The following is a 27,334-nucleotide window of genomic DNA, read 5'->3' on the forward strand; positions in this document are numbered from 1 at the left end:
ATGTAACAGTATCAAAAACATCTGTGAAAACGGTTTAAAGAAAAACTATGATAAACAACTAATGTTTTTCATAGAATGCAAATTAAGATTTAAGGATGTTTAAGTAATATGCCATGCACAGGATGAATAGTTTGTTGTTGAGGCAAGTATGATATGCCTTAGTATAAAAAAAGCCTTTGGACAGGTATGTCACTGAGCTGTCCTATGTCTATCTCTCTAAATTCCTTTCTGTTATAGGGAGAAGACAAAAGGAATGTTGTGCACACTTGATAACAATGCAAGCATTCAATAATAAAACCAGATTTTTGGTCTCTAGAGATTTATAAGAGGCCAAATGTTTGACACAAGGTAATCCAGCACATGCAAGGGCAAAAGAGTGCAGATGTGCTATGTCAAAGATGAACATTTAGTAAATAGTCTGTTTTAGACAGTAACTGTTACAAATGACTAATTGATTGATTACAAATCTGGGGAACATGAATTTTATTTGAGTCTTTATATTTTTTTATGCAAGACTTTTACTTGACTATAATATTCTACTTTTATTTTATTAAAAGATGTTAATACTTCATCCAAATCTTAGACTCTTTGTAGTTCCCAAGATCTAAATGCAGGAATTTCCGAGAGAGACATTAACAAAATAAAAGGCAATTGAAAATAAAAATCTTAAAAGGATATGTCAGATTCTTTCAAGTATTGCAAAGACATCGGTAAAGTAGATGATGATTATTTCAATAGAGGCAATAGTGGCTTTTTGCAAACCCTAGAGAGCTGCAGTGTGAAGAACCAACTGTGCCTCTTTCCACTCTGTGATCAGGGCGACTGTTGAAGCATACAGAACATTTTCCAGGCTTCAACTCCCAGGTGTCTTGTAGCCCCAGGAATCCACGCAAGTAGTCAGCCAGGCTGCCTTGGTGAATGCACTAATGTGACACCAATAATCACACACAGGTGCATTTTTGTGCATCACAGGGTAACAGCAGCGGGCTGTTAGTGGAAGCAGGTGAATGCACTGGTGTGTGTCGCGTAAACTGAACATTTTATTTAAGTGTATGAAAGTACTGCATCATGTTTACATTTAGTGTGTACAAAAAAAAGACCTCCACTCAAATAAAAAACAAAAATTAAACCATGTACGCTTTTGCAAAGTTCTGCCTTTACTTTTTTAGTGAATAAAGCTTAAAGGTGGGGTAGGTAATTTTGGAGAAACCAGCTTGAGTGTGCTAGAATTTGAAAATACACAACCGGAAAAAATCTGCCACTTCCTTACAGAGCCCCTCCTCCAACACACACGAACACACACATGACCAATGAGGGCACGACACAAGTTTGTGCACAGATGGAAGGCTGACAGACAGGTAGGCCATCCAGTTATTTTAGCCCGGCCGGCTCAAATGATTGGTCGTGCTTTTTACAGCGCTACGGCTTCCACAGATGATTTTTTTATGGATTTTTTGTCAAAGCACTTAAGATATTCATTGCTATCGGGATGTTAAGAGCATTCCATGGAATATAACAAGAAGTGTATCTCGAGCCGGATTCTCAAACGTACCTACTCCACCTTTAACAGAGGGCACTGCAGTGGGAGTCAGATCTGAACAGACACCTCCACCTGCTCTATCTGTCCAGATGCAGCGAGGATTGTGTGTCCCCCTCTCCTCCTGCTCAACTCTCCCCCAAGTTCACACCATCTATCAAATGTCACCATCAGCCCCTAGTGGCTCCCTAGCAACCCACATATGAACACACACACACACACACACACACACACACACACACACACACACACACACACACACACACACACACACACACACACACACACACACACACACACACACACACACACACACACACACACACACACACACACACACACACACACACACACACACACACACACACACACACACACACACACACACACACACACACACACACACACACACACACAATGGGTTGCCTTCCCACCAGTCCAATAACAGGCCTATTTATTAGAGTCTCTTACAGACGGTATTGACAACCTGCTGACACAGTCACTCCAGCATAAACAAGTGGAGCAATAAAGAAGAGAAAGGAGAGGAGGGGAAGAAGTGAGAGAACTGTTGTAGTGGCATGACGGAGGAGTCCTCTCCACAAACCAGGAGTGAGCAGGACATAAAGAAAGAAGTGAGAAGAAAACAAGTGCTTCTTTTATTGCCAATTATACCTATCCACATGCATAGACCCACATCATCACACACAAACAATACAGGTTTCTTTCAGATGAGTTTCACTGTGACCTTGCACACTAGATCACTTCTGGGATATGTGATCTATTTTAAATTAGGATTATTGGAATAATTATTTCTCAGTGAGTGCAGTGCCACATTGAGGAGCTATTGAAAGGTAAACTGGGTCAAGTGCAGTGAACTCTACTCTCATCACAAAGCACTAATCACAATCGCCCAGGCGCTTGTCAGAAGAAATGTTCTGAATGAAAACAGAATATTCTGCATAACAAACAACTAGCTGCAATTTAGAGCCAGTGTCCCTGACGCTATGAAAACAAAGAGTGCACATTGAGTTTTAACTAAACAACCAATTTCGCCTTGAGTTTGCAGATTAGTTAAGTGATAATTACAGTTCACAGGTGCCAATGTTTCATTGCGGAAGGCACAAATTCATTTTGCACCAAAGTCTACCAGTTATATCTTGGATATGCAAATAAGCCGAACGGAAAAAACTGTGCCATGCATACCAGATATCTTGCTCATTAAGAGCTATAATTACTGTGTCAAATTGACATAAACAAAGAGAGCAAATGAAAATGGGAGTGAAAAACTGCTGACGTGCTCAAAGACGCATTCTCCTGTGTCTCTTTGAGCTGAGTGCAGCCCTTTAGAGGAGGGGGGGGGGGGGGGGGGGGGGGTGGGTGCAGAGCTCGTTGAATAGAATGAGCAATCACTATGCAGACAGGTGAACAGATGTTATGAAGACAGATGGGGCTGTAGTGGGCACACAGACAAAAAGACAAAGAGACATATAGACTGCACGGCCCTGAGCTCCGGAGGTCAGCTCTGACTTCAACAGACAAGAGAGGTAAGACAATTCAAACATTAACTCATCATGACTGAGGTTCCCCAGAAAACTTTGGGATGGAGGTGACAAAATGTCTCAGGAATGTTTGTCCGACCATCATCATGTGTCACTTTGGGTGACAGTGAGAAGACATTATAGACGCTTCTTATCTAAAGCGGATTCCATACAGGAGCTCCCTCCAGGCGAGCTGAAACGGTGGGAGGATTTTGTTTAGACAACATGGCGGCTAATCACAATGACTCCACAGTCAATCGAGAAGCTCTACGTCAACGGGAGCCCGGCGATCATGTTCTCTATTAGCTTTCCATTGTTCTCTTGCAGCTTGGCTCTGTTGTCTGCCTAGATAAAATGCACAAACATTTAATACGCAAATGCATACACTGCATCAGCCCCATACCCCCAACTTGGTGCAGAGCCCATGTCAGGCAGAGAGAATTGCTGGCTGCACGCGGCTTTGTATAAAGCTCACGGTACAGCACAACCACACATCCGTTGCTATTATCAGCATCAGGACTGTCATCGCTATCACAGCGGCCAAAGACCTCTGCCAGGGGCCCGGGTTGCCTACAAAGCTAGTTATCATGGACTACTGGATACAACGAGAAGGACAGAGCCGCACTGGGAAAGGTTGTTTTCTCAAGGTCATACAAAACAGGGGACAGGGAAAGACTAATAGCCATACCGACACAGCTGGAATGAGGGGATGTGGTTTACCCTGGCGTACTCACACCTGAGCTCACATATCACATTTTATTATCAATTTGTTTTTAATGATATATAGTGCCATGTGTCTGTGATATGATATCACAGCCTTGCAGATTTATATCAGTGAGCTGAATCAGGAAATGTGCTGATTGGAGGTCCAGATCAGCCAGCATCCAAATTGTAAAGGTCATTACAATGACATTACCCTTTTCAGAGGAGGAAAGCCAGAAATGTCAAATCACTCAGCAGCCACATCATCGCTCAAATAGAGCAGAATGCTAGGCACTGGAAAATCTCGGAAGTAATGCAAGAAGATTCCTATCTAAGTGACATCTTAATGAAGAAAACTCTAGGTCAGCTTTTTTGGCAGATGTTGTGAAAAATACACCGATTTGTTGAATCTGAGCCACAGTACATTACCACTGTTTAAACATCATTCAGTCTGCGGGGTGTACAACGGACGTACATATTTGGAGCATTTGGAATTCATGGTGCAACAGAAGTCACATTCCATGTTTTATTACTGCTAAAATAACTGTAGTGCTAACAGGTAAAATAGACGCACTTTAATAACTACCCTTCGCTCAAACCATTGCTCTCATAAGCTAGTCTACCTACTGTTTGTTAAAGTGAGACAGCTGGGTGAGGGCTCATCTCAGCCAAATATCATTTACGGGAGCAGCTACCACCTGGACTCTGATCAAGACAGTGCTTGTCTAACTGTTAAATGAGGCTCAAGACAGGAAAATGTTCCCTTTTGTCTAGTGGCATAAACTAAACAAAGTAAAACAAGTAACAGGGAAAATTGTAAGAAAGTTATCTATTTAACATAAACTTTACTAACTCAATTTGAGCCTTTAGCTCACAGGAATCTTTCAATGTGCACACTTCAACTCCCATCTCGCACACCTCCGGCAACATGACTCCCTATAACCATTAGAGATGTTTGCTTAAAAAATATGTCTGCCGGGAGAGCACAGGAGCAGAGCTGCGTCTGAATCAGCTCAGGCATGCGTTAAAACCTATGGTTAAAATAAAGTGGCAGAGAACACAGCAACACACACAGTTGAAACAAATGCACTCACTTTCACCTCACAGTCTCACACACATACACAAATTAGAAGATGATTACAAGCTGACACGCGTTGCTTATTAAACACGTACACGCATGTTCTTTTTTATCCTATCCTCAAAGCAGCACACCCAGGGTTGTTTGCTGGACTTACAAGCTCCCATCCCCAGTCAAACAAGCTGACTATGTAGAGCACAGAGACAACACAGAATCCCCTCTCTCAGACACGGCCACTATGAGACCAGAATACTAAAGAAGAGAGTGCTTGGTGACTAAGAACAAAACAACCCTGTTAAATATCTAAAAGCTAAACTATGCTGTAAACCAAGCGCCAAATAGTTTATGTTTGTCTTAACTTTAATGGCATTTGTGTAATGACCTGTTTGCTTATTATTGGTAAGCAGGTTTAAAGGAATGGTTATGAAGAAAAGTGGAACAAATAACCTAAAGAAATACAAATGAACTCAAAGAATTCTGTCAGAATTATTTGTATAAATTTGCAATTTATCAGTTATCAGAAGGAAGGTATGAAACCATCTTGGTCACTTCTTTTAGCAGGACATGGCGCCTGGTCACGTGACCAAACATCCTATAATGACACAGTCCAGACATAACACTTTGACCTTCCCTGTCATCACTCACACCTGCCATATTAATGGCACACTAATATTGTAATTACACCGATAACCATGATTTAAAGGTTCATCCCAATGCTCAGTATTGACAGATGTCTGTGTGGAATGAAAACTAAACAGAACACACTATTAATAAAGAGCAGCTGGTGTCCAATTTGAAGTAGGGATTAGTGATCATGATTGACCTCTCTAAAATCCTGTGCACCGAAAAGCTTAAACTCACCCAAAATCATGATGTGTGTTGCCTTTGGTGTCCCTGGGTTGACAAGTGTTCCCTCACTGCCCCCGTCTCGCCTGATTTCGCCAAGAGACAATGGCTCCAAAATCTCTTTTCAGAGTTCCTCTCCACACTCCAGAAAGAGGCAACTCAGAGAGGCAGCACTAGATGTGAGGAGAGACTGCTGCTGCTGCTGCTGCTGCTGCTGCACATGCCGTCCCTTGCTTCTGCTCTCTCCAGGTGAAAAGCTGAGTGTGTGTGTGTGTGTGTGTGTGTGTGTGTGTGTGTGTGTGTGTGTGTGTGTGTGTGTGTGTGTGTGTGTGTGTGTGTGTGTGTGTGTGTGTGTGTGTGTGTGTGTGTGTGTGCGTGTATGAGAGAGACAGAGAGAGCACAAGTGTGTGTATGTGTGTGTGGAGGAGGGGGGTCCAGCGTTTCTGCAGTTGTGGCTCAGGTAAGTCTGAGGACAGTATGGAGGGGGTTAGTAGCAGAGGACAGAGAGAGAGAGAGAGAGAAGAGGGGAGTCTGAGAGAGAAGGGGGAGCCTAAACTGTGGCAGCCAATCACAAGGGGAGGCTACAAAGCCAAGATCTTCTTCTCCACAGCAGTCAGGAGAAATTGCAGTGGTCTCCAACATACAGCTGTCAAACGGTTTCTTCTTAACGGTGTCATTTCACGGCGAGCTCCAGGGGAGAGGTCTTCAATTCACTGTAAAGCCGACGTCTGATTTGGTCTCTCAGTAAAACACAAACTCCCTTTCCCACTCTGGCTGTTTCTCCTCTCTATGCTTCTTGTTTCTGGGGTTGGGTATAACCTACAGGCACCTTACATGCCTCTGCTCTGATTGGTGGCAGCCTCGACCAATGGCAACAGCAGCAGACACTTGTCATCATGCAGAGTGGAAGTCATGAAGGAGCGACGGAGCTTGACAGGAAATGTCTTCTCCTCCAACCACTGTAAATCCCTTTAATTTCCCCTATTTTCTCCGCGATCTCCGCCTGATGGAGAGCTTGATTGTCAGATCTGTTTATGTGTTGTTCTTAATCCAACCTCTCTATCCTTTGACTCCACATGTATGAGGACTTGTTAAAGGATTAACCTTTTATCTGTCTGGCTCTGTCCTTCTCCCTTTTCCTCCCTCCATTTCTTAACCTGCCCAGGCAAGGTTACGCATTTTACCAACCACTATTTTCATCAAAGGGATGGAATTTAGACTGGGAGTGGAAGGGGGGCGGCAAGTAGAAAGCAGAGATGGAATAGAAAGCGACAGAGCGGAGGAAGCAGAATAAGGAGGGGCAAAGATTAAACTAAATACAAAGTGACAGAGGAATGAAGAGACCTGGAGTGACAATAAAAGACAACCGGGAGGATGCAATACAGAGACTAAGACAGACCGAGTCGGACACAGCAGACGGGCTGCAGAGAATTAAACTGTGGACCAAAGCAATGCAGCAACTAATTGGAGAGTAGCTTTACAGGCAGCTTCTTATGTTCCACTTCCTCCACACCAAGAAACCACTCAAACAACGTCTGCTGTCATGCCCAAGCATGACTCTTTCACTCTCCAGTTCCCCCTGTGAAGAGGCAAGATAGCCAGAGAGAGACCTTTAAAAATCACACAGCCACGATGTAATTGAGGAGCTCAATGCTTAAGAAAAGGCTTAACAAAACTGTCAAAAAATTAATCCCCTTGGGCAGGCATGCTTGCAAACACACAGATACAAACACGTGAGCCCTGGGGCTACAGAAAATGCTGCCTGATGTTCATATAGCCTCCTCTTGTCCTGCTCTCTCTTTCTCTTTTCCATACCCCCCCCACCCTTCTCATGCTCTCAGGCTGAGGCTGTGAGTCACAGGGTGTTGGAGTGAATACTAAGGAGGCTGGCTGACACCTCCAATACCTCTCCGAACAGCAGCTCTACTGCACATATTTACACTGTTGTATGTAAACATTGGTAGATTTAGGGGCCACAAACACCCACACAAAATCTTGCAGATTATAAACTTATATGGTGCTCTTTACAAAGGTGAAAAAACCTACACCATTCAAAACCGCTACCAGTGTCTAACACCTGCGGCAGTAATAAGCAGATTTACATAGAAAAGAATGAACTCACAGAAGTGGAACAAATATTTGATAGTGCCAAAGGATAAACACACACATCAGAAAAGGAAGTTGTGCCTGTGGCCCCTGGGATCAAACTCACAAACACACATAGTGTCTTCAGGAAATGGACTGGGCGTTGAGAATATTAGTTTTTGAAAATGGGTCACTTCCAGCTGTAACTAAAGTTATCATCAATACGGCTATGCGTGCAAGTCCTTCCATGAGCATTTGTGTGTGTGTGTGTGTGTGTGTGTGGGTGTGTGTGTGTGTGTGTGTGTGTGTGTGTGTGTGTGTGTGTGTGTGTGTGTGTGTGTGTGTGTGTGTGTGTGTGTGTGTGTGTGTGTGTGTGTGTGTGTGTGTGTGTGTGTGTGTGTGTGTGTGTGTGTGTGTCAGCAAAAGAGCTGAGATAGGGTTTCCTCATTAGTTGTGTTGGTATCAATAATTCAGAGCGGTCCTTGTTGGCGTTCAATGGGCCGAGTGCTAATGTGCTGTCGGGCCAACGGGGGCCCAGGGCCCCGCGCCACTTTAATGGATGTCATGATGAGAGGGTGAAATCGGAGCAAGGAGATCCTGTATCATCCATAGGTAAGAACGGGGAGGGGGTCAGGGGACAGCGCTGTGGGAGGACAGATGGCATTATGGGACAGGTAAATTAGAGAAGTGATGGACAGAAACAGAAAGAAGAAAAAGGGAAGAGGGGAGGACATTTGACTATTTAGTCCCTCCATTTGCTATTGGCTACCGATCAATGGATGATGTGCAGAACTCTTTCAACTTTGAATGGGCAGACATCATGAGACCTAAGTGGCCACAGGGGGTACTGTATCTCAAATGAACTAATATTATTTAATTTACATTCACTTGAATTGCTAGAGCTACCTTGCTCACAAATGCCTTCAAACGTGAGTAGAGTATCTGGTAGCGCTTTTTTTTCCAGTTCTGTAGCCAAAAGAATTTCCGGGAAAATATTAAAGAACAGTTCGAAACACTAATTTATTATCATTTATATATGTTGAACTGTATGATGAACAAAGACAAATTGTCCATGTTTTGTTCGTTAATTTTAATGAAATGTGAAAAAGATTTCCATTTACTATTAAAAACGAGTAAAACAAAAACACTGTCAATCAAAATACAATATGTTGGCCCTGAGATGAAAATCACTGGACAAATCACAATAACAAAATAGAATGGACGGACAAATTAACCTGTATTTCACTAAGCTTTAGGGGACGCCAGTACAAGAAAGGCTCCAACTTTAAGACAGCAATATGAAACATACAAGTCTTTCATTTTCTTTCTTATTATGCTATGTCCAATATGGTTGAGGTTTGCTCCTCTGGGCCATCATATTGAATGATTGGGAGGGAGGTGGAGGAAGTCCAATGGAATCCACTAACGTACATGACTTTCTCACCTTGCTACTTGAGCAAGACAATACTGGTCAGCAACCTTTTCACCCACAAACACACATGCAGACAGGCTTGGTTTTGTTATTTGTGTATTGACTTATCCTCTGGAGGCTTATCCTACCATGACCTTAAGTACCACATGGCCTTTACTCTACCTTTGCCCTCAGTTTAACATGAGCCTAATTCACTAATACAAAATGGTCACCCTTGATAGAAAACAGCTTTTGTCCAGAGATTGAGGGGAAACCCCTACTGTTTGAATAATACAAGCGAATATATATATAAGTATAAAAGCCAAGAGAGAGGACTCAACAGTCTGCTGAGTATGGATGATGATATGTGGTTAACTTTGCTGCCCTCTGCTGGTCTACACATGTCAACACAGAATTAATTCACTGTAAGCAGACTATTGAAATATGTCTAAATATTACAGCTTTAGTGATCCTGGTATAAGCCAGCAGTCTTGAAAAATGTAAACTGAGAGGCTAGTCTGTTTCTAGAGTCATGTCAACACACGGTTAAATAAGGAAACCAAACAGACGAGGCACAGCTGGTACAGCATTGATGTGCTGTCAGGCTGGAACAGAAATACCTTACTCATGCAGAAAACTATCTTTACATCCGACTTGACAAAGTAGCTGAGGCCAGTATCCTTTCTGAAACTAATGTTATGGGCGGAATGGTGAATTGGGCAAAGTGCACTGAGCCTGAGTGCAGCAGGTCAAATGTGAAAGGATAACTGCTGAGTGTGAAGGATTGATAAGGACTCTGCTGATGTGCAACAACAGCCTGGGATAGATTTATCAAACCTGAGGGAGAAAGACATCAAACTCCTTCATTCATAATTCTGTGATCTGTTTTCTTCATTCTTTCCTGCAAAGAAAAATACACCGTAAATCTACACTCACTGAAATCTGCTAGAGAGACTTTAACTCACTTCCTCACAACAGCTAAAATGCTGTGTCAAATGCGACAGCAGTAGATCATAAATTCTGGTCGTATTTCATAAGCCCGGGTCCGCAGGCGGTATGTTGCTTTCCAGAATTGTTAGTTCACCCTTTTCTTCTTCTGTAGTGTGTTTGTATGATGTAATAAAAAATCTCCCATCCACACCCAGGTAAAATGCTTTCCTTTGGGTATCTGCTGGCACTGTGGTGGGGAATTTAGAGAGTGCCTATGAAGGTCAAAGGTGAGGAGGTAAGGCAGGCCCCAGCATACCTGCACATCCCCGCATAATGTGGCAACGCATCACCTAGAGCTACCACACAATAAATCACACTTCATTAGATATTTAATTCTTAAGAAACTTTAAAGGAATCGTCCTCATATTCACCAAATATTGAGCCTGTTGTGATCACGCTGTATCTAATGGTTACATTGGGAGCACGCATAGCATATAACAAGCCAGCTCAGTACAAATGGAAGGACCTCTGCCTTCCCCTTGAAGTAGCCTGAGCCTGCTAGTCTGACAGCTAGCTGTTGAGCATATCAGTTTTCAGCTGTGAGGGATAATCATCTCACTAAATTTAGACTATTGATCAGGTGTGGACATGTGCAGGAAATGTGGCAAGCTGTACAGTTTGTCTGCTGTGCATTCCTTTCCCACCAGGAAAAACTAATAAATCAGGATAAACATGTTTCGATTGTTACACGTGGAATTTTTGTATCCTTATAAACTAACTCAGGATATTGTTATAAATTAAAACATCCCTTCTCGTAAAAGTGATGATCAAATGATTTCTGAGTGTTTATCACTCTTAGGGTTCTCAGATCAAACGGTGAGCATTTAATAAAACTCTTGGAGAACAACTGATGAGGGATCCCTCTTTGAGGATATACAGACTTGCAAAACCACATAGAATAAAATGTCATCATGGACAATCCATCTCACAAAAAAGTGAATGTTGACTTAAATGGACTTTTTAAAAGGTTTTTTCCAAGCAAAATTGCCACAAATGTGATAGTTTTAGAATCTATGCAAGAATGTGCTGCTCTTCTTGGCATAACATAATTGTAAGTTGAATATTGATGGCTTTAACATTTCCATCAGACAAAACAAGACATTTGAAGATGCCCCTGTGTTTAAAGGATTATGATTTTCATTGCTTTCTGAAATTGTATGAATAAATTAAATGTATTCTGCTTAGACTAAACAATTATTAACAAAAAGCCTAAGCAAAGAATAACACAATGTATGATTTCCTTGTGTTTATGCTCAAGCAACAATTCCATTTCAATAAAGCTTTAAAGAGAGAAAAGGGAATGGAGAGACTAAAGGTTTTTGAGGATGTGTGACTATGTGTGCACAGGTGGGTGTGCCTGTCCTCGCCGGGCTACAGAGATGGAGAATGTTGATGTTGACTGTCACATTCTCACACGTCCTTGACATTTTTACACCAGCACCAGAGGACAGGATGTCTTTCTCTCCAACCACATTCGGATCACACATTTGCGCCATAACCTCTTGCAGTTTGTACTTGTTGAAACTCCTCTCCTATAATTCTGTAATGCTACCCTTATAGACCAAATACTTGAGGTTGACACATTCTTAGACATTATTAGGCAATGCTGTGTGTATTTTAGACAACAGAAATTAGCAGTAATTATCTTCTTAGATAACAGTCTATTTCTAAAACTTGGGACATTCCTTAGCTGAAGGTGATGCGGCAGATGAAAATAATCTCATGATGTCAAGAGTCAATTACATCAGTGGAAGAAATGTAGACACACTTTTCCGACATTAGACATCGTATTTTTATCTGGTTTTGTTGGGACTACAAATTGCAAATGCTGCACTCACCAGCATGAAAACATCAACATTATTATTAAGCCATGCAGGCAAAAGCATACACACACACAAGATTTGCTTCGCCCTAAATGTGCGCTGTTCAGTTTGGGAGTGAGGGCAGCAGATGACAGTTGGAGCTGTCAGGACAGTTTGTCAACTCCATTGGAATATATATATATATGTGTGTGTGTATTTGAGTAAAAAATGAAGACTAAGAATGAAACAACATGTCTTACACAAAGACATCTGAAACGTGTGCATTTTGTGCTGCATCTACAGTAAATGGAATGTATAGCACTTTATCCAGTCCCTACGACCCCTCAAAGTGCTTTAATTACTAGAAGTCATCATATTCATTCACTGTTGGCCACGCCATCGGAAGCAACTCGGGGTTAAGTATCAAGGATAGATCGACATGTTGACAGCAAGGGCTTGGATCAAACCCACAACCCTCTGATAAAAAGACGACAACACACGCAGCAACAATCGCCTCCCATCCACGCATAATGATGTAAACAAAAGCTCACACAATAATCAATTGACTGTACAAACACTAGATGGGAGAACAAAAAGAAGAGTCCCCCACAGAGACAGAACTTTAAAATCGTTTTAAATGAAAGCAGACATATACAGTGGAAGCAGATGGTAATAGGCTCCTTTCTTACCTGTGCTCCACATTGCACCTCTAGTCCTCCTGCCGCCCTCAGTGAGTGACTGATATCTCCGACTATGAGCAGGTACACAAGAAACAACTATTTCCTCAATGAAATCTCTTGCAGCATTAAACAGGTCAGATGAAAGAAAAAAGGCCGGAAAAATCTTCAATTTTCTCAAAAAGATTCCTAGAGCTGTGTATACAAACAACAACCTTACAGCCACGCTGGCAATGTAAAGGACATGTGGAAAAAGAAACCACAAACACATTGACTATCACCCCCCCTCCACCTTTCTACATCCTCTCCCCTCCCTCCCTCCCTCCCTCTTACTCTCGACCCCGTGTGAAAACAAAACTGAGTCCAGTAGCTAATCGGGGCAGAGCTTAATAAGTGAGGACAGTAGTGTCAGAAGAAAGAGATTGCTGAGAGAGGCAGAAGCAGAGAGGCTATGAGAGGAGGAAGAATCACATTTCAATAGAGGCATAAGGAGTACCAAATATCAGGCAAGGTGATTTGTTATCAAACATATCATACAACCAAAATGATCAGTTCAAAAAGTTGCAAAACTGTCTCTCATAACGGACCATAAAGACAGTACATTGACAAAGAACACTTTTTCTACCCTATAAATGGCTTTTATGTGCCCTTTTTGCCAATCTCTCAACTGCACAAACATTTCACTATAGGCAACTGTTCAATATATAGAGGAACAAACAAGACATTTGAAGATGTCCCCATGCTCAAAAGAGAATGTGGTTGTGAACATATAAACATTGCACCTATGGTTCAGCAATGTTGAGAGAAAGAAATTACATGTGGAAAAATGCTGAGTGACAACAGTGACACACACATGTGTAAATTCAGAGCTAGATGTTATTCTACAATGTCTGCAGCCAGCTACCCACCATACAGGCCACTTAGAGCCACATAAACATATCATTGAATGTACAGTCCAATTCACCCCAGGACATTGGCTCAATAAGCTCTTACACTGCAACCCCTCAAAAGCAGCTGCCTATTATACACAAAAAAATGTACACTCTCTGCCTTATAAGCAGGCACACTGCGTCTTAGCACTCCCCCAGGCACTCTACTGGAAGATAAGGTTAGAAGGGGAAAGGGACAGCAGTTTACAGTTGTAAGCACATTTCAGCACCCAGGGGCCTGAGGGGTAGAGTTACAGGAACACACCGAACACCAGGACTGTCCCTTTCTCTCAACAGTAATAAACAGGCTTGTGAAGTTTATACAACACATTTAATCGGACAGTTGGCATTCTGGCTATTATGTCTCAGTTTACTTTTGCATTTCTTAAATATTGCTAGATGTAAACTGCAGTTCAAGACTGAAATAAGAATAGCTTAAATAAGAATGCCTGAAAATGTGTGATGGTTTTGTAGTCATGCATTCATTTATTAATACACATCTGGGATGTGACATTGTTTTTAATATAAGTTGTTCCTCAGACATAAAGAACATGTAGGGTTAAAGTTAATAATTAATCATCACAGCATTAATCTCAGCATCCTTTGGATAGCTAACTGATAACTAGGGCTGCTCAATTAATCGTATTTTAATCGCTATTACGATTTTGGCTTGCAACGATTATGAAAACAACGTAATCGAAATAAAACTATTTTTTATTTTTTTAATTATTTTAAATTATTTTTTCAGTTGAATTATACTTAAAGTTCATGGTAATCAACTGTTAAAAACATACTGTTCAATTTTTTTTCAATAAATGGATGTTTTCAAAGTAAATGGATAATCGTTTTTAATAATCGTGATATCAATTATTGACCCAAATAATCGAGATTATGATTTCTGCCATAATCGAGCAGCCCTACTGATAACAAGACAAAAACACTATACAGCAAACAACATCCTTGACCTTGAGCTTCTCCTATTTGCCAGCAGGGGGTGTTAAGTTATCCAAATGAGGACCACAGTTTCTGACTGCATTTGGGGAAAATTCATCTTCTATCATGCAAATTAAATTGGCAAATATAAAGTAACCTCAGTACATCAGTGGGTGAAGGAAAAATGTATGTTGTATTAAAAAGCCTCAGGAATATACCTGTTTGTCAGCCTGCTACACTTTGTTTTTTGGTTTGCTACGAAATTAAAGGTGGGGTAGGTAATTCACTTCAGAAAGACTTTTTGTTATATTCCATGGAATGCTCTTAACATCCCGAGAGCAATGAATACATTAAATGCTTTGACAATAAAAACATTAAAAAAATGTTCATCTGTGGAAGCCGTGGCGCTGTAAAAAGCACGACCAAATAAGTGGATGGCCTACCTGCCTTTCAGTCTTCCCATCTCGTGCACAAACTTATCTCGTGCCCTCATTGGTCATGTGCGCGTTCGTGTGTGTTGGAGGAGGGGGCAGATTTTTTTCGGCTGCGTTTCAAATTCTAGCGTACTCGAGCTGGTTTCTCCATACTTTTGAGGATGCGTTATTTGTTTCATAATATCCGAGAGGGTAATATATGGAGCTATTTCATGGTCATAAGTTTTGATCATTCAAAAAAAATACAATTTATTTGAAGGTCCAAGTTTTCATCCTGAACTTTGAAAAACACAATGTTGTATTCAAAACAAAAAAAAGTATTTTAAATAATTTTTCAGTTTGAATATTATTTTGATTCAGTTCAGCAATTCTTTTTAATAAAATATTTATTTTCATATTTCACTTTTATATATATTTTGATATTTGAATACTTGTTTTTTTCAGTTTCAGATTTTACGTTTTCAGATTCAAAACCATTCTTTTTTCAGTTTCAAATCTTTTTTATTTTCAGGTTTCAATCTTTTTTCCGCCTTCAGATCGTTTTTCACTTTCAATCTTTTTTTTCGCTTTCAGATCTTTTTTTTCCGCTTTCAGACTTTTGACCCTGATATTGCTTCGGGGGGCGGGGCTTAGTTTGGAACCCTGAGTGACAGCCCTCCATCTGTCATGATGCCTTCATGGATGTTAGGTAGCGCAAGAAATACAACTACACACTTTCTATACACAATACTCCCGTGATTGGTGGTAAACAAAACTGATACCAGCATCAAAGTTCCGTTAAGCGAGCTGTCAAGCATCGTATTTGGCAACAATTAAGGTATAAGAGCAATAAACTGTGCTAGAATCTGAAATCACGTATCCGCAATCAAGCGTTGTTTTTCCCCACTTCCACGTAGCTCCATGAACGCAGCATAGTATTGGCTTGGTTTTTGCGATCAGAATCAGAATACCTTTATTAGTCCCACAGGGATACATTTACATTGTTACAGCAGACAAGAGTCAAAGACAGCTTAATGTTACCTAAAGCATGCATACAAAAAGTATTAAAGATTAAAAAAAGAAATTATATATATTTTTAAAGTTACACATTTTACATAATACACACCCTGTGACCTTTCTGCGGATTTAGCAGCCAGGTATATATTGCACAGTTTTTAACGGCATATATATATTGCACATACTGCAAATATTGCACATAGTTGGTATTTATCAACAAGAGGTGTTATAGTCTGTGTTGTTTTGTGCGGGGTCTACTAGGGACTGTGCTGGTTCTATAGTCTGACCGCTGCAGGAAGGAAGGACCTGCGGTATCTCTCCGTGAGACAGCGGGGGATGGCGTCAGGTCCACCAGAACAACCTGCTGGCTCGTTGCGGATAAATAATTTCACATTCTAACAGTTTATTTGTACTTGATTGTTGCCATCTACGATGCTCAACAGCTCGCTTAACGGAACTTTGATGCTGGTCTCAGTTTTCTAACATCCATGAAGGCAACATGACAGAGGGAGGCCTGTCACTCAGGATGCCAAACTACTCTTTGGTAAGCCCCGCCCCCCCAAGCAATATCAGGGCCAAAACTTTGAAAGCGAAAAAAAAAGATCTGAAAGCGAAAAAAAAGGATCTGAAAGTGAAAAACGATCTGAAGGTGAAAAGCAATGTGAAACCTGAAAAAACAAGATTTGAAACTGAAAAAATAATTCTTTATTTGAATCCTTATTTTTTTCAGTTACATTTTTATCGTTTTCAGATTCAAAACAATAATTTTTTCAGTTTCAAATCTTGTTTTTTCAGGTTTCACATTGCTTTTCACCTTCAGATCGTTTTTCGCTTTCAGATCTTTTTTTTCGCTTTCAGATCTTTTTTTCACTTTCAGATCTTTTTTTTTCGCTTTCAAACTTTTGACACTGATGTTGCTTGGGGGGGCGGGGCTTAGCAAAGAGTAGTTTGGCATCCTGAGTGACAGGCCTCCCTCTGTCATGTTGCCTTCATGGATGTTAGGTAGCGCGAGAAATATAACTCAATACTTTCTATACACGTTACTCCCGTGATAGGTTGGAAATAGAACTGATACCAGCGTCAAAGTTCCTTTAAGCGAGCTGTTGAGCATCGTAGTTGGCAACAATCAAGGTATAAGCGCAATAAACTGTGCTAGAATCTGAAATTACGTATCCGCAACGAGCCAGCAGGTTGTTCTGGTGGACCTGACGCCATCCCCCGCTGTCTCACGGAGAGATACCGCAGGTCCTTCCTTCCTGCAGCGGTCAGACTATACAACCAGCACAGCCTCTAGACCCCGCACAAAAAAACTCAGACTATAACATCTCTTGTTGATAAATACCAACTATGTGCAATATTTGCAATATGTCCATCCATCCATCCATCCATCTTCTCCCGCTTATCCGTGGTCGGGTCGCGGAGGTAGCAGTTCCAGCAGAGAGCCCCAAACTTTCTTTTCCCTGGCCACATCAACCAGCTCTGACTGGGGGATCCCAAGGCGCTCCCAGGCCAGCCAAGAGATATAATCCCTCCACCTGGTTCTAGGTCTACCCCTTGTTCTCTTCCCTAGGGAGGCGCCCAGGTGGCATCCTAACTAGGTGCCCGAACCACCTCAACTGGCTCCTTTCCTTTCCTTTTATTTGCAATATGTGCAAATATGCCATTAAAAACTGTGCTGCTAAATCCGCAGAACTGTTACAGGGTGTGTATTATGTAAAATGTGTAACTTTAAAATATATAATTTCTTTTTTGAATCTTTAATACTTTTTTCATGCATGCTTTAGGTAGCATTAAGCTGTCTTTGGCTCTTCTCTGCTGTAACAATGTAAATGTATCCCCTGTGGGACTAATAAAGGTAATCTGATTCTGATCGCAAAAACCAAGCCAATACTATGCTGCGTTCATGGCGCTACGTGGAAGTGGGGAAGGACAATGCGTGATTGCGGATACGTAATTTCACATTCTAGCACAGTTTATTGCTCTTATACCTTGATTGTTGCCAATTACGATGCTCAACAGCTTGCTTAAAAGAACTTTGACGCTGGTATCAGTTTACCACCAATCACGGGAGTAAAGTGTATAGAAAGTATTGAGTTATATTTCTCGCGCTACCTAACAACCTTGAAGGCAACATGACAGAGGGAGGCCTGCCAGTCAGGATGCCAAACTACTCTTTGCTAAGCCCCGCCCCCCCAAGCAACATCAGGGCCAAAAGTCTGAAAGCGAAAAAAAAAGATCTGAAAGCGAAAAAAAAGGTCTGAAAGTGAAAGACGATCTGAAGGTGAAAAGCAATGTGAAACCTGAAAAAACAAGATTTGAAACTGAAAAAATAATTGTTTTGAATCTGAAAACGAAAAATCTGCAACTGAAAAAAAGGATTCAAATATCAAAATATAAAAGTGAAATCTGAAAATAAATATTTTATTCAAAAAAAATTGCTGAACTGAATCAAAGATAATATTCCACCTGAAAAATGATTTCAAATTCTTATTTTTATTTTTGAATACATCATAGTATTTTTCAAAGTTCAGGATAAAAACTTGAACTTTCAAATAAATTGCATTTTTTTGAATGATCAGAACTTATGACTTTGAAATAGCTCCATACAAAAACAACTCTCAATCGACAAATCTCAATCGCACACATAAACAAACAAAAACATTATAGGCTACCTCATGCTGTCTTGCGGTCGTCCTACATGAAGAATATAACAAACAAACACATCTGAAAAGTGAAGAACGACTAACTGAATAATGATAAAGAGCAAAGCAACATTTTAAAAATCTGTAATTGTGTAGGGGCTCGACCCTCCTACCTATTGCTAGTTCCTGTAGCCTACCTGATATGACCTCGTGTGGGTGGAGTGACGTCCCGTGACCCCAGCCAGAACAACCCCGCCCCCCCCCCCCCTGAACACGAGTTGAATCAGGCCAAATTGGAAACACCTGAGCCGCGTCAGAGCAGCGTCAGCATTAGGATACCGTCCACAATTACACCGTGAAATAACTCGAGTTGAGGCCGTTTTTCTGCTGGAGTTATGACAAGCATAGATGTATTGTCCACCAGGTTTGCCGCCTTTGACAAAATGCATTCCTATGAATCACGCGAACAAAGCTATGTAGACTGGCCATTTAGAGAGGATTGTTACTGCACTCCTGAAAAGGTAAGGACTGGAGGCCTCTGTGTCTCGAGGAATCGCAGCAGTTAATTATAGCATACATTCAGAAACAATTGATTCATAGTTAATTACTTTTTCTTAATTTTGTTTTAATAATGTGGATGAGTAAAGTTACTGTACCTGACGCTTTCAAGAAAATGTAGTGGAGTAAATGACACCGTCATGACTTCCAAAATGTACCTTGTGGAGAAATGTATAAAAAGGTGGAAATTACAAATAAAGTACCATAATATTGTACTGTAGGTACAGTGCTTGCTTGCAATGCTTAAGTTAATGTACATAGTTTCTTTCTGCTACTGGAGTGCACTTAGGTCAGACAGGGCCAACACAAGGTCAGACTAAGTTCATGTGGAATTTTCTTCTATTTCTACTCTGGATGTGTCAGATGGCTCTTAAGATCTTTGAAAACCTTGATGTTCATTAACCTACACATGGCCTCGACTGGTCAATTATTTTTGAAACACCCAAACCTTGTTTACATTCTCAACAGCTTTCATCTAAGGTTGTGACAACTTGTGATTTACAGTTAAGCAGGTGTCAGCTTCAGTTTCATTGCATCAGGTGTCAGGTGCACATAGCCCCTTCCTTTTGCCCACCCTAGTATTTTCATGATGGATGGGCTGCTGGCACCTCCCTTAAGGAGCAACACTCATGCTACCAGCTCTTAACCCCGCAAGAGCCAAATCATCCGAACGTTTACTTCACACTGACACTAATTCCCCTGCAGCTATGTAGTTCTTTTGTTCTTGCACATATCAACTTATATTTGTCATTGAGTTACTAGCTCATAAAACTCTTTATGTTACAGGGTACACATTATGAAATCTGTGACTGATTTGTTTGTCTTTGCAGATGGCCAAGGCTGGGTTTGTCCACTGCCCCAGTGAGAATGAGCCTGATGTGGCGTGCTGTTTCTTCTGTCTGATCGAACTTGAGGGCTGGGAGCCAGATGATGATCCCATGTAAGGAAAGCATTCCTATAAGATAACCCTTTATCTTATATATATCCTGGTGCTTTGAGTCACTGAAGATTATATTTTCTCCTCGGAATCACTGTGTTGCTGTCACAAGACACATTTTTATATAAAGAACATGACCGTAGGTGAATGACAAGAAAAGAGGCTGCCGAAAGATTTAGATTTAATTTCAACATGGGGCAAGACAATTCAAGCAGAGGAGATTTAGCTGTCCTTCCCCAGGCAATTTGGATATTCAAACACCTAATTTCCTGCATTCTGGTTCATTGAAATGCACCACATTATCATTGAATTGTCTTTATTTAAGGGGGAAAAAAAAAACTTCAAGTTGCAGATGACAATTACAAATATAATTAGGGTAGGCCATTCTCTATTTCTTTCAAACATGTATTCTCCTGTAGATAATCTTAATGTTATCCCACATGGGCAAACGTTTCTGCACAATGAAACATATTCCAAATGTTTGTTATCTAAGATTACATTATATTATGATACATTTACTAGACGTTGTTGCTCAGTAGTGGCTGGTTATTGTTAGTGACCATAGATGGTAGGAACGTGTTAAAGCAAATACCCCTGTGACCCTTCAACTAACTTCTTCCGTAACATTTTCTCTGCCCAGGTCTGAACACTTGAAACGCTCTCCGAACTGTGGATTCTTAACCTCGAAAAAAGATTTCACTGAAATGACCGCGGCTGATTTCTATCATATGGAAAGAGAGAGGCTTAAGGTCTACCTTGTGAGTGTTCCTGAAATCTGTGTAGATTGTGTGCAGTGAAGTTTTGTTTGAATATTCACACAGTGGTGGTTTGACACTCTGCTTTTTTTTCCCCTAGAAAAAAATTTGTCACAAGAAGATGGCATATTTGCGGGAGGACATAGACCGTACCCTTGGGAGACTTATATCTCAGTTTGACATTTAACTGATTGAAATCAAACTTCCTGTCTTTGTTGTGTCATTTTATTGCAACACTAATCTTAAGGGTGTAGCGTAAGCTTTTAGTCTTGACTAAATATTTGTATTTAATGGCAGTATGACATATCAATAAAGTTGTTCCAAATATTACTCTTCAATTGTAGTACTGTATTCTACCACAAGATGGTGCTTTAGCTCTAAACCTGCCTTTTTTTTAAGTCACAGACACACTTTCTGGAGTTCCCAATCTCAAAACCTTCACAAAGAAAATCTGAAATGAAAGCGCACATTGACCAGGATTACAATGTGGGCTATATTCCCTCTTTTCAACAAAATACTTACCATTTTCCTGAACGTGCCACCATCTCTACCACCCCTTTTCAAACCTTGACCCTGGACAGATGGCCTGAAGCCCCTCCCTTTCAATACCAACTGTTGCCCCACTAACATCTGTTACATATAGGGGACAGTGTGCACTGAGCGGGCTCGCCAGGACACTTGCCTAACCCTGTGAGAAGAACTGAGATTTTAAAAAACCCTTAAGGGTACTGCTGCTGACAATGGAAATTGTGAAAAAGGTGCTCATGCCCTAAACACTTGAAGAAAGCTCCATGCACTGTATTGCTTCGGTGCTCTTATTTTGCTTTTCAAGAACAAAAGTCTAACATGAATATTATTTGCCAAAGTTGGTGAAAATTCTTGATTTTTTTTTTTTATGCAGACATGGAAGGTGTTTGGCTCCATTTTGAGTCTCTCCCTGAGTGGTGGTATAGGCTTGGCTGGATGGAGTGCAGGATTAAAAGATGCTATCCCTCCTCCAACCTTCCACTGTTCTGGATTAATGTCTAATGTAACACTCTGGCTACTGAGCCCAGATCAGCTGCTTAATTCTCCTTTATCTGCGTGCTGCAGCACAAATTGAAGTGAGACTATTTTTAGCCAAATAAGTACCCTTAGGTGATGTAACATTTCTAATGAAACTTTTATTATTCAACTTTTCAGGGAGTGCGTTTTATATTCCCAAGTCTATGCTGTTGCGAGATATTTCCTCAGTCATTCACATGTTGCAGTCATTTCCAATATAATTGATTTAAAATGCATTTAGCTACCAGAATACAATTTCAAATGGTTAACTGATGAGATGTTGGTTTGACATTCAGTAAGGCAAGTGATGTGATGTTTGCATGTGTGAAGATTATAAGGAGTGTTTACAGTAATTGCTAATGCAACTCCAATCAGGGTTTATATACATCCATCCACTTGCTTATGTGCTCCAGAAAATGAACAAAGAGATCAGCATGACTTCTATCCCTCAGTGGCACAGATGTGATATGTTGGCTTATCTGTGGGAATGGTGCAACACTGTTGATTTGATTGGATCATAACTAAGGTGGGAGCTTGGCTTCATATGTTTTCCCTTACCCCAGTTTTATTTAAGCAGTTTTAAGTATAAACCAATCAAAATGTATTTAAAATTAGTCATTCACTTAATAGGAATCAGCATTGCATTACTGCACATGGATTTGGTTGTTTTCTGATTTAATTAATATACTGTGACCAAGGGTTCTGTTGTCTAATTAATGAGTTTCCGCTAAACAAACTGAACAGTGAATGTAGCAGATGGACAAACGGACAGATGTTACCAACAGAAAGTTTACAACCTGAGCTTTCCATCAGGCCCCATCTGTTGCTCCTGCGCCTGGTTCCTCCCACCACCCTCCTCCAATGCTTCCCCTCATCAGCATCTATCACCAAACCCTCTCCCCTGATGCCATATACACTGCACTGCCTTAATGAAGGACATCAGCATTTAGCCTCTCGCCTGACCTGCTTCACCCTTAATCAACAGTGCTTAACGGCAAATCACGTCTGAGTGCCAAGAAATTAAACATTTGTCTTGCTGTAAATGCGTTTATGTTTAGGTATAGCTTGTTGCACTCTGAAAAATACTTGAGAAAAAACAATGCAGGATAAAAGATTATATTGGCTGGCACGTAGCTTACAGAGAAGCCTAGACTTTACAGTAATCCTGAAACCCAAGCTTTGTGAAGGTTTCTAGATCTTTCTGAATTTACTGACAGATTATAGCAAAGCAAACGGACTTTCGAAGTTACTTGTCCCTGCATTATAATTAGGTGTCCCCTTTTCAGTGTTTCCTTTCCCTGTAATGTTCTCCCACGTCTCTGGCAGTATTGCATGCTGGCTGCTTGCTCTTAGACACCACGGCCCTCCTGCCTTGGCTGTTTTTTGTGCCCTGTTCGAAAGGGACCTCCATCTGTCCCTCCACTCAGCCCATTGTGGTGTCCCAAAGCCCAGCAACTTCCACAATGCAGTGGGCGTGCAGTAGGGAGGGGGGCAGGGTAAACACGACAGCATCCAGATCCCATTAGAAGCTCTTTAACTCCTACACCCTAATACTCTCAGAGAACTCTGGGAGGAGAGGGACCACCCCCTGTCCTCATGCACACAATGTCACCTTTTAAGCCCATTCTCATAGGTAATGAGCCTGTGAGCTGCCCTCTTTCTCCCTTCTCATGTACTTTTTTCCCCCTGGATCGTTAGAACAAACTGTCATGTAATAAATTGTCTTAAGCACTATTGCTCTCAGTAGACACAAAGTTGGGTGTACTTTCCTTGCTTTGTTGAACTAGAACTGTTGATCTACAAACCATCTTTGGACATGTATTACTTAAAGTTGGATTTAGGATATCAATTGCATATATTCTGGTATTGCCCATACTGCAGCTACTTGCCACTCAAATGTATCCTAAATAACTTTTAATTGAAGACCCCCCTCCCTGAAATTGATGGACAAAAACCATATATACATACAATACTTTTACTGATTGGAGCATGACACAAACTCAATGGACTCTGACAATAAAACAGTCTTTACAATGGAATGACAGAAAAACTTCACTGTCTAAATACAAGACTGAGAAAGGTGTACTTGGAAAATTCAAATTAAGAAAGGGATGTAAATAAATACAAATATCTGAAACGTATCTAAATATCAGTCTGGGCCCATATTTGCAAGCTTTAGATGGCTTAACACAATTTTCTTAGCTTCAAATTTTACTTTAGTTTAACTGTTTTGGAATAATCTAAAACTGAGCTAAACAGTCTGATGGTTGATAGATGGAACCAGATTCTGTGTACATTTTATTCATTTATATTTAATTGCTTCCACCATGTTGACCATGGCAAACACCATCCCTCCATCTTCTCATAACGCCAGCCCATGCCATCTTCCATTGTTTAATTCTGTCGTTTCCCACATCTCTTTCTCCATCCATCTCCTCAGTCTTTCTTCTACCAGCTGCTCCTCTAAGTCTAGGGCGTCTCCGTTTCGGGCTGCTCCACCTCTCAACCTGGGCACTCATATCCCCATGTTCCCCACAGAGGCGTGTGTGTCTCTATGTGTGCATGTGCACCGTGGCTCAAGGGGAGGGGGGATCACTATGTCTGCCCCAGCTTAAAGGCAGTGGGATTACCGGCACACAGACACTGATTAAAGCCTTCCAGCCTCCTATGGCCCCATTAATACAATCTTAATCACAATGCTTTATCCCTCAATCTAGCTCCTATGGATCAGGACCTTTTCATTTTAGTGGGAGTCACTCTTGTTTGGCCAGTGGATTAAGTGTGCTGCACACAGAAACTAAAATTTGAGCACGAGAGGAAACAAGAGCAAGCTTCACTCCTCACTTCAAGAAGTTATCTGTTGTTATTTTGTCTTTTTTTCTTGGTGAACCAAACTTCCTCTGCCAAAACAGTGAAACATAATTTCATGATGCCAAAAGGGTTCATGCTTTTAGCTTATTCACAATAATGCAAATAAAGATTAATAAAAAAACATGACCAAAAAAGTTTAGGAAATCAAGAGTTGAAGTGCTGCATCACTAATTCTCTGGGCTGATTTCTGACATGACCTCACTCCCCCGGGGGTCCAGCCACAGGTCGTGCTTTGCTGCCTGCGGTCTCGGCCAAGATGGTATTACAGAGCATGTGTTCCCTTCCCATTAAGAGACCTCCATGTCCTCACCATACATGAGAGCCACTTGATACGCAAACAGCATTTTTAAAATCATTTTGACATACATTGTGTTTGGTGCACCAGTAGAATACAAATTAAAAAACAAATATTAAACCTAAAAAGTATTTCAAGCTAACAAAATGCTAATATTTCCTCCAAATTACGATATGATTATTAATATTTCTTCCAAAATGGTCCCACACTGCCTCTTCATCAGCATGCCCCAATCTCCAGAGACTGTCCTGTATCTCTGGGTTTTGTAATCTTGTATCCAAAATTAATTTACGTGGATTATTTCTATATCCACCCACTCATGTATTTGGACTCAGGAGGATAATCCACATACCCTGCCCCCACCATGTTTGTGGAAACAAAACAGCAAAGACACAAAGAGGGTGTACGCCAGCTAACTCTGCCAGTACTTTCTCACAGGCCAAATGTCTGCCTGTGTGTAAAGCTATGTGTCATTCCTATGCCAAGGCTGACACACAGGAGCAGAGAGGACTAACTTGTGAATGGGGAGCAAGGACCTTGGTCACCTCTTCTGCCCTCTCCTTCTCTTTCCTCTTCTCCTTTAACCTCCCAACACACTAATTCCCCTTTCCCTCTCTCATCCCTCTCTTACATGCTCTCACTCTCATCTCTGTTGCTTTCCAAATTGGCCCAGCTGTCCATCAGCCCCCCCGCAGTTCCCCCAGCTGTCTGCCCTCCCCAAACGAGAAGCCCCACAACAATACGGGTCACAGGTCAAGAGAAAGAACAGGCTGCGTTCACAATGGACCAGTGGCGCCCAGTAAAACAATCGCTCCCTTTTTCTCCTCCAGCCTTTCTCCCCTGTTGCCAGGACTGGAAAAGACAAACCTTTTGGAGAGGTAGCTGAAGAGGGGGGAAGTCCTCTTGGACAACAGCTTTAGAGGCACCTTCCCCTTCTTACAATTGCCTCACTGACCACAATGATAAACACACTTGAACACACCTCTTGCTCTCACCTCTTCATCTTTACACTCAGCCTCCCCGCTCTTTGTCTGTTTCAAGTGCAATAATTTCCCTCAACGCAGTCATTAATTGAGTGTCATTAGTTGAGTGATATAAATGTGTGAAGGAAACTTGCCAGTTTAACGTGATCTGTAAATAATAAAACTAAAGTTTATTTTCTCGTCATTCACCTTTAGAATACATTTTTTAAATGTACTGAGGACAGAGGTAAGATCATTTCCCCAAAAATATTTAAATATTTTCAACATCTATCGTCTTGTCTCTTAACAGAAATCTGGTTCTTTTCTCTCTGTGTTAATGTGGATGAATTATTTTAAAAGGAGAATGTGCCCTACAGTGTTTTGGCATGAGCTAGATGTGAAAATGGGACATGTGGGTGAGAACAGCAGCAGAGGTTTAGAAAAGCCTCTGACACATTCACCTGTTCCCCAGAGCTGTTTTCCCATGGCCCACAACAGCCTCCCGTCTGACCTGATAGAAACCCAGAGCAAGCCTCTGAATGACATAGAAACACACACACACACACACACACACACACACACACACACACACACACACACACACACACACACACACACAGACACACACACACACACACACACACACACACACACACGCTCACACGCACACGCACACGCACACGCACACATACACGCACACACTGGAAATAAATTCTCCTTTATTTTAGCTTGCAACTTAATCTTAATTTCTGTACAATAGAGTCAAATGTAATTATTTTGAAATGAAACTGAGCCACTTAACATTTTTTTTTTTCTTGGTCTCAGAATCCATTTCCTGTTTTTGTTTGTTTGTGTATTGGAGTTGTTTCATATAACATATGCCTTCATATCAAAGTAGGCTACTGAGAGATGTTAAAATAAGAAAGCTGCACAACTTGCCAAATTGCATTAATTCAGTCAACATCTGAAACAAAGTGTGTGCTAATATATATTTCAGAGAGTAAGTGTTAGAAGAGCTGGCAATGATTTACCCGTTAAAAAGGATTCCAATTAACTTAATTAGGATTTTATTTTTTTCTAAATTACAAAAAGGGATTTCACAAACCTTATCACTTAGAAAGTGATAAAAAATTTGAAAAGCAAAAAGGAATCTATTTGAATGTTTTTTTGAAATTGTATGTATTGATGCTGGATATAGTGTAGGTATACTTTATACAGGGAGACATTAACTTTTTGTTTAACTGAAACTCAAGTATAGGATGAAAGTGTAACAGAAAACACATATATATAAACAAATATTGTTACTAAGAAA

General features: G+C 40.9%; 2 protein-coding genes across 5 annotated transcripts in view; one reads left to right on the top strand and one right to left on the bottom strand.

Annotated features, from left to right (window-relative positions):
- znf385a (zinc finger protein 385A) overlaps positions 1-18,883 on the bottom strand; it is a 64,856-nt gene extending 45,973 nt beyond the window's left edge. The window contains exon 1 of one of the 4 annotated variants that reach the window (XM_079676351.1): positions 18,798-18,883. Coding sequence is in view for 3 of the 4 variants with exons in the window: in XM_079676347.1 (XP_079532473.1) it covers positions 12,679-12,691 (13 nt within the window). In the remaining variant the exon portion in view is untranslated. Of the gene's footprint in view, positions 1-5,716; positions 6,628-12,678; positions 12,889-18,797 lie in introns of those variants that run through there. The other 3 variants (XM_079676347.1, XM_079676349.1, XM_079676348.1) reach the window with 3 other exon arrangements.
- Positions 18,865-21,188, top strand: birc5b (baculoviral IAP repeat containing 5b). The gene is made up of 4 exons (XM_079676358.1): positions 18,865-19,121; positions 19,989-20,098; positions 20,736-20,853; positions 20,951-21,188. The coding sequence occupies exons 1-4, from the start codon at positions 18,996-18,998 to the stop codon at positions 21,035-21,037; spliced, it is 441 nt and encodes a 146-aa protein (XP_079532484.1). The 5' UTR covers positions 18,865-18,995; the 3' UTR covers positions 21,038-21,188.
- Positions 21,189-27,334: the final 6,146 nt, after the last annotated feature.

The sequence above is a fragment of the Notothenia rossii genome, assembly GCF_949606895.1.
Source record: "Notothenia rossii genome assembly, chromosome: 4".
NCBI classification, from domain to species: Eukaryota; Metazoa; Chordata; class Actinopteri; order Perciformes; family Nototheniidae; genus Notothenia; species Notothenia rossii.

Excerpts from the sequence above, each read along its gene's own strand:
- birc5b (XM_079676358.1), top strand. The coding sequence starts at position 18,996 with ATGACAAGCATAGATGTATTGTCCACCAGGTTTGCCGCCTTTGACAAA. Across the intron at positions 19,122-19,988 it reads GTTACTGCACTCCTGAAAAG|ATGGCCAAGGCTGGGTTTGT; the intron begins GTAAGGACTGGA and ends TTGTCTTTGCAG. Across the intron at positions 20,854-20,950 it reads AGAGGCTTAAGGTCTACCTT|AAAAAAATTTGTCACAAGAA; the intron begins GTGAGTGTTCCT and ends TTTTTCCCCTAG.